Below are 15,534 nucleotides of genomic sequence, written 5' to 3' on the forward strand. Positions count from 1 at the left end.
ACAAACCGACGTAATCGGTGTGCTTCATTGAATATAAAGCGGATTTGCATAAAGTCATGATCAACGGATTTAAAGTGACTTCTGCTATGTAATGGAACCACGTTGCATTTATTCTATCACTAAACGTCGCTTGCATAAATAGATGAACAAATGTGTATCATTGTGATAAATAAATTCATCCATCCATCATACAAAGCGCCTGTGAAGTTACACAGTTTCCCACATTTACGGTAAATTGGTTGTTACGTAGATTGAGAAATGTAAAGGATAGATTGAAAAAGTATTTGCAATTTGTATAATTCATTTTTTTTAAATAGCAAAAGTGTAACCAAATACTATTCATCGCTTCCACACACACTTAAAGACTTTGAGCTTCATAAAATGCTCTTATCATCCACTGTATAAATATCCGTCCTCATTAAAATGACTGCAAGAAAGTCATGATTGTTTTAAACGTTACTGCAGTAAGAGTGCCTTGGCACAGTTTAAGCACATTAAGATGTGTTCTAGTTGTAAAAAAATATATAAATAAATAAAAATTAAATAACTAAAGATTGCCAAGAGCAAATCCTGGCATTATTTATAACTATTTGTTCCAGTAAAAAAATATTCTAACATAGCGAACTGACAAATAGAGAATTTTAATATTTCATTCACGGACTATATTAGGCCCGGAATGAAATCTTATGCAACAATGTCTCTTAAATTTTTTAGGACACTTCCCCAATAATGAAGTGAAATGCAGACCTCTATCCTCTTAATCTGCAACAACAACCGGGAAAGGAAGAGGTGCTGCTGAGTCGAGTTGTCTTGCGTCAGAAATGAGTGAGCTTACAATCTGTTGATTTTATAAATGTTAGCCATTCCTCCTTTGCTGTGGCTTAACGTTTGAATCACCCTTTTCAGATTTTTACAATTTTGTGGCAGACATTCCCAAGAAGTGGAAGCGTTTCTTTCAGCAATGTAGAATGGAATTGTTTTACAGTGTTCAGGAAGCGTGACATGCAGAACAGATTGCCTGGTTGGGAGCTCAGCACCTTGCAACTTCTGATCCCAGAATTGCACCTGGTGAGGCCGCAGTCCCAAACTGCTTTTATTCAGATGTAGGTGTGCAAAATCTGAAATGAGCTGCCATGCCATGTGGTTTGGAGATCATGAACAAAACACACACACACCCCCAGCACTCGGCTTGTGTGTAATGGTCACCTGGCAGGGCGACTAATGCCCGCTTCATCCTACGTTGGGCAGGCCGTGACCCCGTGGCAACCCCCCCTCGTCCTCCTGGCAGCCCAGGCAATTATGTTTGGTTTCACACGGTGAAAAGGGTTAATTGGCAGAGCCCACGCGCCTGATTGGACCTGTTTCACGCCTGTCGGCCTTCATCGCGTCAAAGGAAGCCCCCCCCCCTTCCCCCAGTCCACCGGGAGACGGTTATTAGGGCACTCACACAATCACCCCTCGTGGACATGCACGTTCCTAAAAGACGCCGTTCTTATCATGGGGGGGGGGGTTGTGTGCCTCCAAGCTGCGGCGCTTTTCAACGAGTCTGCTCATGCTGAGATGTGAGCACGCTTAAGTTCTCGCCTTGACCACTAGGGGGCAGTGGTGTTTCAATCAAGGCTCATTCTCACTTTCGTCCTCCGGTGCTCTCCTCTCGTTATCGTCATCATCATCATCATCATCATCATCTTGCTATCCTCTGAGGACCCACGTGATCCATCACGGCACATTGTTCTGTCATTTCAAATCACTCGTTAAATCCTAATAATGATCGTCTTCTTCCATTATGTAATATTTATGCCATTCTTTTCTCTCTCTCCTTTTTTTTTTTAAGTCGATTTTGTCTTTGCGAGTGGCTCATTGTCAAGTTTCCCTCCAGTGTTATTGTGTGCGTGTCCCTCAATAAGTCCATGTGATCTTAGTTCTTTATTAATATGCCATAAACCACGCAGCTGCCGGCAACCAACTCCATTACAGCCGCCATACAAGTTCGTTAGAGCCAATTAACCGTGCGGACAATGGGCCTTGCTCAGCGGCCATTTCTTTTATGAAGCGCACGCTTTCAAGCTAAATTATGGTCCGACAAGTCTTGCAACGGTGCTTTTAAAAGCTAGCGGCATGAACGCGCCTCTCGATCGTGTCTGAGCTCCTGAAAATGTACCATTTCATAATCATCTCTTTTCTACAGCGCTGGCCCTAATCGGGGCTGCAGTTGGCGGACGGGCTACACACCTTGGACTGGTCGCCCAGTTAGGCCAAGTGCACATTTTGACAAATGACACTTACATTCTCAAAGAGGCTTTCCACGTTTCACTATTTCGGCCGCAGGAGAATATTTTTAACGTATTTACCTGACTGTATATTTGGATAAAATTTCAAACTGTACACTGCTTTTTTTTTTTTCATTAAAAGCACATTTGAACATTTTTGCGGAGTCTGGAATGAACTGAGGCCATTTCCGTTGACTTCAATGGAGAAAGATGATTTGAGAGGACGAAAGAGTGCTTTAAAGACAAAGAATGTCTTAAGTTTGCGATCATTCGTCACTGAATAAAACGAGCAAAAGCGCAACGTGCTCATTGCAAAGCACAACTTGTTAGCGAATTGCTTAGAGCTTAACATTGCCGGTTAGAACATTTTGAAATCCTCAACTGGTGGTTTAGATGGAGGGCGGATGAGGGCAGCCACTGATGCGCTTTCAATCGCTGTCTTGAGAAGAGGAAAAAGCAATTTCTTGTTGCTCTGCACACACAATAATTGTTTGCATGAACCGTTCACGTCTGTTAAACGGCGTTTGAAAACATTGAAACGTTCTCGCTCGCCTATTCGGGACACTCGAGCGCTGCGAGCTTGCTGGCAACAGGCGGCCTCATTTTCGTTACATGCAAACCTATTCTAGGAGCGCCAACGTCAGCCGTTTCATTGTGACAGGACGCCGGCAACAACTTCAAAGTAAAAGCATAAGGACGCATTCCTTTCCATATATTCTGACGTTTATTTTCAACTTGGCTTTCTGACCACATTGCCTGAACAATTGTCGGCTTCTTCTTCATTAAGCAAGTACTCGAGGTTCGGCGTTGTTTTGAAATCCGGCCCGAAATACTCAAGATACTCGTTTGCTTTATTGCCGAGGTGGTCCGAATCGAATCCCCGCCATGGACGAGCGATACCTGAAAAATGGATCTCGACGTTGCGTGTCGGTGATAATTCCCATCAGCAAAACAAAAAATGTGCTTGTGTCTTCTCCCGACGTTCTTCAAGGGGCTCCGGCTGCAAGTGTGTGTTTGTGTGTCCTTCTGTTTTTACTTCACACTCGGCGGGTGCATTTCTGGCGACCCAAAAAAGCGCAGTGTCGAGTGTGAACATCCCGTCGGATTTTGGGCTCAAATGTGTTTTTTGCTCTCGCTCGCGCTTTCGCAGTCGCAAGTTTCAATGAGATTTTTTTTTTTTTTTTTTTTTTTCTCCGCAGGCCTGCGTCGCCATCTTGCATCACTTTGTCAGCAGGACTTTGGACGTCGCCGTTCCGGACTCCCGATATGGAACGATACAAGTCACGGCGAACGCAAAGCTGCTCTTATGGATGGAAATGTCACAAGCGACCGTTTCGGGAACTTCTTAGGCTGGATTTTGACAACACTAAAAAGGTTTGTCCGCTCCACCGATTCTCATGCAAATGTGTTTTCAAACCGGCAAATTCGGCCGCCTTTTAATTCTCTCTTGGTCAACTTGGTTACAAAGAGACATTTTTGATGCGGCACAACGACATCGATACAAAAGTAAACAAGAGCACCGAGGGAGCGCGTACCTCTGCTCCAGCTCGCAGATCGATGAGCGAGCCGCCGCAACTGGGAGACATTCAAATGCTTTCGAGGCTTTTTTTTTTTTTGGGACTCCAGTCCTGTAGGTGGCGGTGCAGCACAGTTTTCACACTTTCCCTCGCTTGAGTGGATTCGGTCAGGTTGGATGAACGATTGGCAACTGACCTTTAAAACTTGAAGAAAAAGACAAACGTTTGCTTGACGAAAGGCGAACGTGTGAACGGAGCTGTTTACACCAAACTGGTTTTCTGGGAAAATGGATAAAAAAAAAATGTTTTGTCATTTTGAGACTCTGAATGCAAACATTTGAAAACAAATCTCAGACCGGGACTTTTTGAAAACAGCACTTTCTGATTCTAATTCTGATTCGGAGATTTCTTCGTCTAATTTTTGGACGTAGTCCGAAAAATCGGATCCTGTTTTTTTCTTTTTTCTTTGTGATAACGGAATCAGATCGGGGCACCCCTAATAAATTCAACACGCTGTTTTTTACAGTGTGTATGTGAAAATGTGTCGAGGAATGCTTGCATCTCGCTCTTTCACTCGCCTCATCCGTTTTGTCCCGATGACCCGTCCCAGGTTAAACGATATTCCGAATCGCAGCTTCTCGTTTTGGCAGCACGCTCCCTTTTTGGGTCTGTTCCGAACGTCTTGCTTGCTCTTTTTTCCTTTTTATCGCACTAATTGAGCCTGGCTGGGCTTGCTGGCAACGTGTTTTTGGACTCCCAAACATGTCGCCCAAGGTGTCCGCTCGCCGATGGCCGAGCTCCATCGCGGCGGCCTGTTTCTGCTCACGCAGGCGGGGCGGCGACAATCTTTTCCCACTGCGCCTCCTTGTCACTTGCAGCACTCTGGCACGCTCCAACAAAGTCACCCCCGCACCAACCCCTCCTTTATTCACACGGACACAAATATCCACATCCACGGCGTCATTAGTACACACACACACACACACACACACACACACGGCGAAAGTCAGATTGCGTGTGTTCCCTCCCAACTGTGCCTCAGAGGACCGTGTGTGTGTGTGTGTTGCACAGACACGCACACACAAACTGGAGTCGTGGTACACACTCCCCATCTCTGCTGGCATCCTGCGAGAGAGCGAGCGAGAGCATATGTTGGATCGACGTTTGTCGGAGGGGGGATATTTCTCTTTGGATGTTGTCTCACAAGCTCTGGCGGCGTGGCGCGGAAAGAAGGCCTTTCTTTTTTTTTTTTTCTTCCCCCGTCCAATTTATTAATCCTTTTAGGCGATGTTCTCTGTTCAGAAATGCAAATTGAATCAATCTGAGGCTGACTTTAAGACTTTTCAAGTGGGATTTAATTAGAAGCCAGGGCCTGCAGTTTTTAATGAGAGAGGGGGTGGAGAAAGAGAGAGAGAGAGAGGGAGGGCGAAAAAGAGAGTCATGGGGAGGGAGAGTGGGTTTGCGGTTTTGATCTGGGGTCCTGCTGGAGAAAGGATACACAAACACCCACAACGCGCACACACACACACACACACACCAAAAGTTACAAACATGCGCACGCAAATTCACCCTCCCTCATCTCCGTCTTCTGAGAGTTCAAGCAGACATTTTTTTTTTTTTAATTTCATTTTATTTTTTTTACTTGAAAATACATCTCCAAATCTACCGCCCAAAAGTTTGCCGATGGAATGACGGAATTGACTTGAATGTTGTTGTGAATGGAGGAGCGCAAACTCGGAAGCACGTTACAATCAAGAGGAAAAAGTTCACTTGCGGAAATTTTGGGACAAAATAGCCGCTAATTAATGTTTGCCAATCCGATTTGATGCCCTCACTCCAAAGCAGTTTCACGTCATCGGGATGGGAAGAGCAGACCGGTTCAACAAATGCACTTTGGCAACATTTTAAAATCCGTTTCGTTAAATCTGAGCACCGAAAAATACAATTTGACGAGCTCTCGGTTCTCCTCTTCATTTGCTTCTCGGCCAAAACTTTCACTCGTGTGATCAAATCAAGGCTTTGAGTCGCGAAAGTGTGAAGATTGGTGGAACTTTTCCGGTGAGGACGTCGCGGGCCAACGCTGGCGTGAAGAAGAAGCAAACTAAGTTGAAATGGAGACGGTCGGGATGCTGAAGTGGACCCGCATAACCCGAACAACACGCATTCCTGCTGAAATTCCACCGTGACATTGTCTGTGACCCGGCCGCTCCAAACGCTTGAAATGTTTCAAATGGATGAGTTGGGTTTTCGAAAGCGCTCTTTCTCCCTTCAAGGTGCTCGCGGTGCTTTGACTCGCTTTGTCCTCGTTTGCTCACCGATGACGTGACGCGGCGCCGTCACGAGCCGGGCGGGATCTTGCGCAATTTCACCGGGGCTCAGGATTGAAAACTTGCGAATGCCGGATAGGAGAGTGACCAAAAAAAAAAACCCTCTAAGGGAATTTAAAAACATTTTTTTTAAGTTCATTGAGTCCATTGACCATAAATCGCCCCATCAATATAAATTTTCACTCGAGCATCGCTGCCGCCACAAACTGCCGCTTCCGACGACGACGACGCCGCATTGTCGTAAAATGACGTCCAATCGCTAATCGAGTGCGCTAACAAATCGACTTTGTATCGTACGGCGTCTGTCACCAAAGTTTGCTGCTAGCCGCTAACGTTGCTAGCGCTCAAGTTAAGATGTAAAAGCAGCGAGTGAACACTTTTTTTTTTTTTGCCGGCAAGAAACGCGACTGCGCTTCTGACGTCACTTTGTCTCTTAGAACAAAACCGACGGGGAGACATTTAGCGACATTTTCCAGAGATGAGATATCAATTTAAGTAGAAATTGTTGATGATCTAAAAATGAAAAGTAGCAATGTTTTTTTTTTTTTGTCTTCTGTTTCTTTAACCAACTCGAACGTCGTCACCCGAAGCTTTCCTTTTCATCCCGAGTTTCGAAAACACGACGACGTGCAACGAAAGGACGCGCGTTCCTCTTATCTTGCCCGACGTCCGACTCGTTGGTCCGGCTGAGGAATTCTTCCACGGCTGACCGAGGCCAAGTCGAAAGCAAATGAGTTGAGCTTCACGCGCGTTTTGGCTCGACTCGAAACATCGGAAAGCGGCGCGTCGTCCACGAGCGCCCGCGTGTGCGGAATGTGTCTCGGAGCCCGAATGTTATTTTGGTGTTTATTGTGTTTATTTTTAGTTCTTGCCGCTCTTTTGAACATTTCCGGATCTTCCCGTCACTCGAGCTGCAACGATTGTAACAGACAAGCGCCTCCTTCGAAAGAAAATCTGCTGCTTGGATTCATCGGAGACTTTTGGTTGCCATTTGGCTCCCGCCCACTCTGGCTGATACATTTGGGGAAATATGATGCTGTTAAAAAAGGGTGAAGTCAGCCCGCGGTGCCAGGATGTGGTTTGGTTGGGTGCCCCCCCGCCCTCTTCTCCTTTGCCTTTCCTGCCACCCACTCCAAGTGGGGCCGTGGAAACGGCGTTGGCATTTTTGAGGCCACTTGTGTGACATCTTCACACTTGCGCTGTCGCAACCCCCCAACCCCCACCTCTCCACCCCCCCCCCCTTCTTTTCTCCTTTCTGTCTGCTTTCCTTTTTGTGTTGAGGAATCCACTAAAGCCGAGTGGGGGGGGAAGGCTTTGACTCATGAGTGCTTCTAAATTGACCATTTCCACTTTCAGAGGTTTCTGTGCGATGCTGTCGAACAGGAGATGCGGTTTGTCTATGCGGGGGAAGAAAAAAAAAAGAAAGATGCGATAAATGTCAGGCAGATTATTTCTATCTTGCAAAAGCTTAACACGGGTAGGACTACACATGAAAAGATAGGGAGCAAAACAACAATTTTCGATGCCAGCGGGCTTGACGAACACTTGCAAAAAAGGGAAAAGATGCGAGGGCGCCCATTAAAGTCAAAAGAGCCAGCGCGTGCCACCGCCCCCCCCCAAAAAAAATAAAATGTTTGACAACCAAGTCGCGCCGTCAATGTTTAAACAATACTAATTAATCTCCGTTCTGGAAACATGTCATGAATCTCCCTCTCATCCATTATGGCTGTCTGTCTGTCTGCTCGCTCACAATTAATGGGACATGAAAGGGAAACCCAAAGAGCAAATGCGATCTTGTGGTCCTTGCGGGGAGCTCATTGTGGGACTCACATCAGAGGAGAAGACAGGCCGAGAGACAGACGGACGGACGTGTTTTGACAAACAGACAGTTGGTCCAAAACTCCGCCCTATCTTAGCGCGCTGTGCCACCGCTCTCTCTCTCTCTCTCTCTCTCTCTCTCTCTTCTCTCTCTCTCTCTCTCTCTCTCTCTCTCTCTCTCTCTCTCTCTCTCTCACGCTCTCTCCTCTCGCTCGCTCGCTCGCTCGCTGTCTTTGAACTAAGGCCTTCATTAACAATCTGCTGATGAACAAGCTGGGGAACACGCGGGAGGGGTGCGAGGGGGGGTTGTAGATGGATCACAGGCGTACACATAGACAGCGAGAGAAATAATAAGAGCGGCATGCAAGTTCGACTGCATCCACACTTTGCCGCCACATTCAGACGGCATATTAATTTCCACGCGGCCGCGGCAACAACACTAAAAATACAGCTTCATTAAAAAAAAAAAGAGGGTGGGGGGCGACATAAAAGACCGATGGAAAAGTTGGACACGGCCCAAACTTCGCCGCAACACAAGGAAGCTCGGCGTACGCTCGGAATAATGTCAAGTCCTCGAAGGTCAATTTGTTTCAACGATTAGTTCGTTTGTTAACCGTCGTACGGATCGAAATTCCGACTTTAGGCGCAGTCCAAACAATGCAAAATGCCATAGACAGGCTAACAAAGAGCATTATAGCGTGCTCAAAAGGCTTTAAGCATCCACACGCTCGCAGGCAAATAATTGTTCTCATTTGCAAAAAAACCCCCAAAAAACGATGACCTTCATTTTTACATTACGAGCGCTACTTTTTTTTCACAAACTCTGGGCCTTGCGGCTTTTCATGAGATGCAATTTATTTTCAGGCTTTTATACACTCTTATGTGATAAAATGAGTCTTGAATTATTTTTTTAGATGATTTTTTTTTTTTTTAGTTTTAACTTTGTGAGGCATATTTTAATGAGAAATTTCAGTCAAATTCCAAACGTATGACCTGAGTTCAGTTTGATTGTTATGATTGCCCCCGTCCCAAAAAAATAAAATATGGAAGCGACAACTGGAATCTGTTCAGTGCAGCTTCAGTTAAATTTGGTTTGACGGCATGCCATTCAATGTTTGTTTCGTTGGACTTCAGTGGAGCTTATTGTGTTCCGTTTGAGGCCTAATTAATTGCGGGCTTGCTGGACCGCGGAAACAAAAAAGCGGGCGCACGAGCACATTTTTTTAGACATTCGGCATTCTGATGTCAAAAGAAAAAATGTTGACGGATGACAAAACTACAACGTTTGGCCCCGCCCGTTTATGCCTTGACGTTTTTGTTCCCGACATTGGTTGTTTTTCAAAACCCGAACCGACAATTCGGCCTCATTATTTCATTCTTCAAAAGGCCAACCTTGACCCCGAAAACCTGAACTTTATGAATATGCTGGTCTCGTCAACTCATCTTCTTCAAAAGGCCAACTCTGACCCCTGCCCTCGTATTTTTCGGGGCGCGAGAGCCTCAACCCAAAGCTAAACCGGTTTCGTGCGCGTGTCCTGCGAACGGCCTTCTGGAAAATCTTGAAAATCCGTCCCTGGATCGCAATCGCGAAACGCTAATGCAAACCTTCGTCAGGGTTTCGTGTGAACTGATCTCCTTTGGGACCCGGAAGCCCAGTTTTCTGGATCCGTTTCTTGAGAACTGCTCTTCAAAACTCCAACGCTTCATCGGAGGAGTTTCTATTGAACTGCTCGTCCTCAAAACTGCATTTCAGAAGTACGATAAAACGTCTGTGGGCTTTTCTAATGCTATCTGACCCCCGATCATCGAGGTCGCAGAGGTCAAATCAGTCTTTGGGAGTTACAATCATGTTTTTATTCTTCCGGTGGCGGTCGTCACGTTTTCGTTTTCAGAGCGGCACAATCTCATTGATTTCCAATTTTGGGACGCACAATCGAAACAAAACGCAGCGTAGAGGGGCTGTTTTTCCTTACAGATCTTTGCTTCCGTGAGTTTAACATTTTGCAGATGTCTTTGACCAAATTATTAGTCACGGCGGCAGGAATTCAGGCCGATGTGCACGGCGAGACAGCGAAGGAGCCGCCCGCCCGACGGACGGAGCGAGCGAGCGAGCGAGCGAGACGGGATTCTCGGAGGCGACGCTCGGCCAATTAATGGCGTCTCTCATCAGAAGATGAATGCTCTCCGCCGATCCCCGCGGAATTGAGCGCATGCAAAAAAAGAAAATCTGAAGAAAAAAGTCAGTCCGACAAATAATGAATACGCAAATAAATAAATAAGTCTGTAAATATCTGAATAAACATGATCAAAGTTGCGAAGGACGGATCGTGATCGATATGCCGTCGTGGTGAGCATTTGCGCGCCTTCCCGACTTGGTACATTGATTTTTACAATTTTTCATCCCCCCCCCCAAAAAAAAGAATAAATAAATTCCTCGCTGCACGTTTGCCTGCTAAGGTGGCGAATGTGCACACATGCAGCATCCGTGTTGTCGCTCGACGTGAGAGCATCTTCAGGAGTCGCTCGCTCTTCTTTCGGCAACTTTGGATTGACTTGCATTCGGCTTTGTGATGCATTTATCCTTTTTTTATTAGTGGAAGTCTACTTGCGCGTGTGCGTGCGTGTGTGTGTGTGTGTGTGTGTGTGTGTGTGGGTGTGTGTGTGTGTGTGTGTGTGTGTGGGCTCTCTGGTGAGTCTCCTTAACATCAAACAGCTGGAAGTGATAAAATATTTAGGAAGCACTGGGAGTCTGTGAATATTAATACTGCCTTTTCCTTCTGTCTCTCAACCGCCCCCCCCCCCTTTTTTTTTTTCCTGGTCGTTCGCTTCTTCATTTTTTCCTCGACCGTGCATCTGGCCGCGTCACGTCGCTACATGTGTCCGCGTGTCCCCTCTCGCGACCTCCTTGATGGGGCGAAATCTCAGCGCTTTAATTGGGAGTTGCCGATGGCCGCCGGCGCGGCCACGAGGAGTTGACCTCCGTCGTGCCGGTGGCGTCGGCTTCTCACCGAACGGGGATCAGCCGTGTCCCGCGTGGTGCCCGGCGGCGGCGGCGATGGATTTGGGCGCCAAACATGACAGACACTCACACCGGCTCGTGAACAAGCGGAGCCGTGGGGACTTTTTTTTTTTTTTTATTTGTTCTGAACCGCGCTTGCTATTTTTTGGAATCCAAACCTTCGCGTCTACGCCGCCGACAATGCTGGTGCGGGACCAGCTAAAGCAGAAAGCAAACATGTCGCGAATCGCGCCAAATGTTAGCATTTAGCCTCCTTCTGAGCCGAGATAGCAAAAATCCAACGATCGGACGTCTCCAGACGATTCTTTTGCGGCGTGCGACGTGTCCAAGTTGATATTTCCTCCTCCATCTGCTCAGAAGATATTTGGGACAGACCGTCTTGAACTTTGTTTTGGGGTTTTGTTTGCAAATCAATCTATGGCCATCGTCACGTCTTCTCGGATGATAGATTTCGATTGGTCGTGCTCAAACAAATCCATTTTGGGTCAAGACGATTTGTCTTCGCTAGCCAACAGTTTTGGCGACCGCTTCAACTTGTGTCAACGCTCTCGCTGGCCGTCGGTCCTCCTTCGGTTGTCACGTTTGAAAGATGTTCAAAATTTGAACCGGGCTTAAATTGAACTTGTGGCAGTGACACCAAACTCAAGTTGGCGAATTGCTAACCCGCGGCAGCTCAACTTCTTCGGACATTTCGAAATAATTCCAAGACTCCAAATTGAGCGCTGGCGAGGAACACGTGTTCCAAACTTGTTGGCCTGGCAATCGTTCCAAATTTATAGCGTGGAGTTTTGGTTGCGCTGAAAATTGGGAGTCGCCATTATTTTGCTTTCACCACCGCAGCCGTCTTGTTGGGACGTATAAATCGTAACTTACGTGACCAGGTTCAGCCGTAAACCAAATCTGTCGGTCCAAATGTGCCGCCGTTCCGAAACCTTCATTGACGCGTTCGTAAATGTCCCAAGTATAAAACATTGACAACGCTGGCCAGTCGGCGCCGGCCCCTTCATGAAGCGACTTTTCCGTTCTGTTGCACATATTTGGCGTTGACCTTTCCGGCACGGCTTGAACGCCAATCGAAAATGCGGATTGCGTCACGATCCGAAGCAACAAATTCCTTTCGGAGGCACCGATCGGACTTGTCGCCGTTGACGACAGCGGGCGGCCCGAACGCTCGCATCTTTCACGACGGACGGACGTGACGACGCCTGTTGTGGCTTCGATGACAACGGCGGCGGCGTCATTACGGGCGCTCCGATCAAAAATCAATCTCATTTCTGCCGCTCACAACGGCTCAAAAGAAGTCGGCCTCTGAAGTTGAGGCGACTGATGAGAACCGAAGCAATTCGCTGGCTGTGACCTCAGCTAGTTCCGACGTCGCTACAGGGACACGATAACAATGATTTAGCAACTTTCTTTTTTTTCCTCACGTGTCTTTTTGGCACGCACAATCTGCTGCGTATTTGTCCCAACTTTTTTTTTTTTTTGTGGTCTTCACCTGCTTCCAATTTACGGTGAAGGTCCAAATGTGACGATATTGAGGCAGCTTTGATTGGATCATCACGTGACAAATGAAAGGTGATTCTCAAAGACGATGAAGCGCCCTCCGCAAAATCGTCAAGAAATGACGACTCCGTTTTCGTGGAACGCAGAAAGTTGTGCTACTTTTCTCGCTTGATCTCAACCGATGTGGCTTCTCGGCCTTTCGGACGCCTCGTACGTTTCGACCGAGAAGAAGAACCGTGCATTGCATTATCCCCGCCGAGGGCAAAATCCACGTTTGCATTCCCGAGTGTGAAGTCCAAGCCCCCCCTTTTGGTCCGGCGCCGCCCCCGAGCCGACACGCGTTTGCTTCCAAATGACCGTGAGCGTCGTCAACAATGCGAACAACAACAGGAGGTCTTTCCAACTTGTTGCAGTAGCGTGGAGGAACTTTCAAGTGCCGCACTGCTTTTAGTGGAGTTTGTTTTTTTTTTTTTTTTGAACACCGTTGATTTGAATTGATGAAGACAAAATAGTTGAAACAACGCAAAATCTCGAAATGACAAAAACTGCAATCAATATCTTCCCTTTCACAACCATTTTGCTCCTTGGGATGGCGCCTTTCTGCTTCCATCGAGTGTCCGGCGAAATCACAAACACGCAAGCGACAGAAGCGCCAAAGACGGAGATGATCGCCGCGTGCTGATTTCAGATCCGGCTAATAATAATCGGGTCATCTTTCCATCCAAATGGTCATTTTTTTTTGCCGCCGCCGCCACGAGAATTCTCGATCCGCTTCGATTGCATGTTGGCGTTGGGACAATAATGTGGAACTCTTTTGGTGAGATGAAGGCCATTGTCCCAAAATATTTTCTGGTGATGCTGAAAAGCTTTTCAATTGGAATGAGATCTGGGGATCGTGACTAAAACTCCAGCATGTGATTCAGATTATTTTCATCAAAGAAAAAAAAAAAAAAAAGGAAAGGACCTCTATTCTGAATGGAAGCATCTGCAGTTGTTGTTTCCACTCTCATTAAGGCGACAATTTTTTGAAGCGTTCTCCACATCTGCGTCAAAATGTCATCTTTTGCAGTGTTGAGATTATCGCCAATGAGCTCGTCGAGTCCATTGATTTGGAAGTTGCAATTTGTTCCAATTCTCGAGGATCCCACGACGCTCCCAAGCCTGCCAAGGCGACAAAGACGCAGAAAGTGAGAGAAAACAGACACGCATGCACGCGCGCACGCGCGGACGCAGCTGTCGAAGGCGACAAAAGGCCGAGATGGAGGAGAAAGGCGTCAGTGTGGAGAGGATTTACGAGCTCGGCCCTCTGTGGTCCACTCCTCTGTAATATTCGCCACTCCTCAGGCTCCCATGTGTCTGCCTGCGGCCGCACGCACGCACACGCACGCGCACACACGCGCATATTGCAGACGGCTCCAGAAGAATCTAGTCAGCGTGCAATTACCCTTCTGCTGTCATTGGGCAGTTAACATCTGCTTGCTCTTTTGTCTCTCCTCATCACGCGCTTTTTTTTTCTTTTGGTTTTCATTCATCTCGCCCGGCCCGACGCTCCACCTGACCCGGCGTGCAGACGCTGAGACAAAGCCACAAAAACCGCAGGTCGGCGTGCTCGACTGCACGGGAATTCCACTTAAATGTCACGAATGCTCGGCGGGTTTTTCAAATGTCTCAGAAGCGTCTCGAAAGTTTGGAGCCGAAAACTCGCAAGTCAAAGCGAGATCATAAAAGTGCTGCACGGGAGTGTTTTGTAAGAGCTCTCGCCGACGTCATGTCGCTGTTCTTGAGACGAGTTGAGACGCTTGTGCGACAAAGCAACAATGATGGCGGCGGCGCCGTGGAACAGGTCACGACTGACAAGGACTCGTTGAACAAAGACGCGCAAGAACAGCACAGCGAGGCCAACAAGTAGATGCCCCAAAAAGGACCGGCATTTATTTATTTTTTAGTTGTGGCTCGGTTGCCATGGTTACAAGAGCGACAGGAAACGACAATGGACAACACAAACAGTCACGTTGTTTGTTTTTTTTGGCATGCAACGAATGTCACCAAAGTCCAATTTCGGAAGCGACCTCGTTGTCGTCACAAAAGCGCAAACGCGTCTCGTGCCGGTCGGATTGCAAAATGATTCGCATCTGAAGGAGCGGTTGCGGCATAGCCGAACGCGTTGACGTGTACGTGCGGTTCGTACGGTCAGAAAAAAACGGGAAAAGTTCCAAAAATTGAAGCGTTGATGACATTTTGGAAAATTGTCATTGGCTCATTTTTAGAAAGTGTAAAACCAAAATGAAATGTTTGATAAACTAAAGCCAACAAGTGGAGACTTTGCCAACACTCTCAAGTCGCAATGCAGCCATCTTCCGCGTCTGCTCGTCGGGAATTTTCAAATGTTATATTTGCAAGCAAAATGGCACCGAAAATGCACTTTCAAAAATATTTCTTTTTGTTTTGTTGAAGGAGGACTTTCACGACATGGAGACAATTCCGTTCCATAAACTTCTTGTGAATTATTTTTTTTTTTCTAAAATCTATGCCCTGAATCGGTAAAGGATTGGAAACGCCAAGATGGCGGCGGAGCTATAATCGAGCGCATATGAAAAAGATTTGATTTGTGACTCCTGGCAGCTGCTTTGAATGCTTAAAATGTTGCCGTTCATGTCGCAAGTTGTTCCTACCCAAGCCCCGCCCCTTGTGGCAACCTCTTTCCTTTCTTGTTCATTTACTTTCCCCTCGCTTCAAAATGTTGTTCCTTGTGATTGTTTGCATTTTGGGCTCTGCGCCAGTCACAAAAAAAAAAACATGCACGCAAAAATCAGCTCAAGATGATCTAAAAAAACCCCGAATCAAGCACGTTGCAGAAAAGAGCCATCAAATCAGCATTGAGTGATCCGCTGACGTCCGTTGCGGGCCAGCTCGCTAATAAGATGCTTGGGAGCATCCGACGGCTCGGCGCAAATGTGGCTTTTTCTTGAGGTGCCAGTTTGATCTTGCCGAGGTGACGCGGCGCCTGCTCGTGCCGTGTAGCTGCCGCGCCGGTCTTTTTTTTACCGGCTGCGCCGTGTCATGCCGTCAATCTGCGCGCC

General features: G+C 47.0%; 1 protein-coding gene across 3 annotated transcripts in view; it reads left to right on the forward strand.

Annotated features, from left to right (window-relative positions):
- Positions 1-15,534, forward strand: part of LOC148328426 (uncharacterized) — a 60,936-nt gene that overhangs the window by 18,677 nt on the left and 26,725 nt on the right. For all 3 annotated transcript variants that reach the window (XR_015845665.1, XM_088307459.1, XM_088307458.1), the window contains exon 2: positions 3,470-3,644. Coding sequence is in view for 2 of the 3 variants with exons in the window: in XM_088307459.1 (XP_088163585.1) it covers positions 3,470-3,644 (175 nt within the window). In the remaining variant the exon portion in view is untranslated. The remainder of the gene's footprint in view (positions 1-3,469; positions 3,645-15,534) is intronic.

This window comes from Idiotropiscis lumnitzeri, chromosome 10 (genome assembly GCF_059441095.1).
Source record: "Idiotropiscis lumnitzeri isolate Australia: NSW breed Sydney's pygmy pipehorse chromosome 10, RoL_Ilum_1.0, whole genome shotgun sequence".
Lineage (NCBI taxonomy): Eukaryota > Metazoa > Chordata > Actinopteri > Syngnathiformes > Syngnathidae > Idiotropiscis > Idiotropiscis lumnitzeri.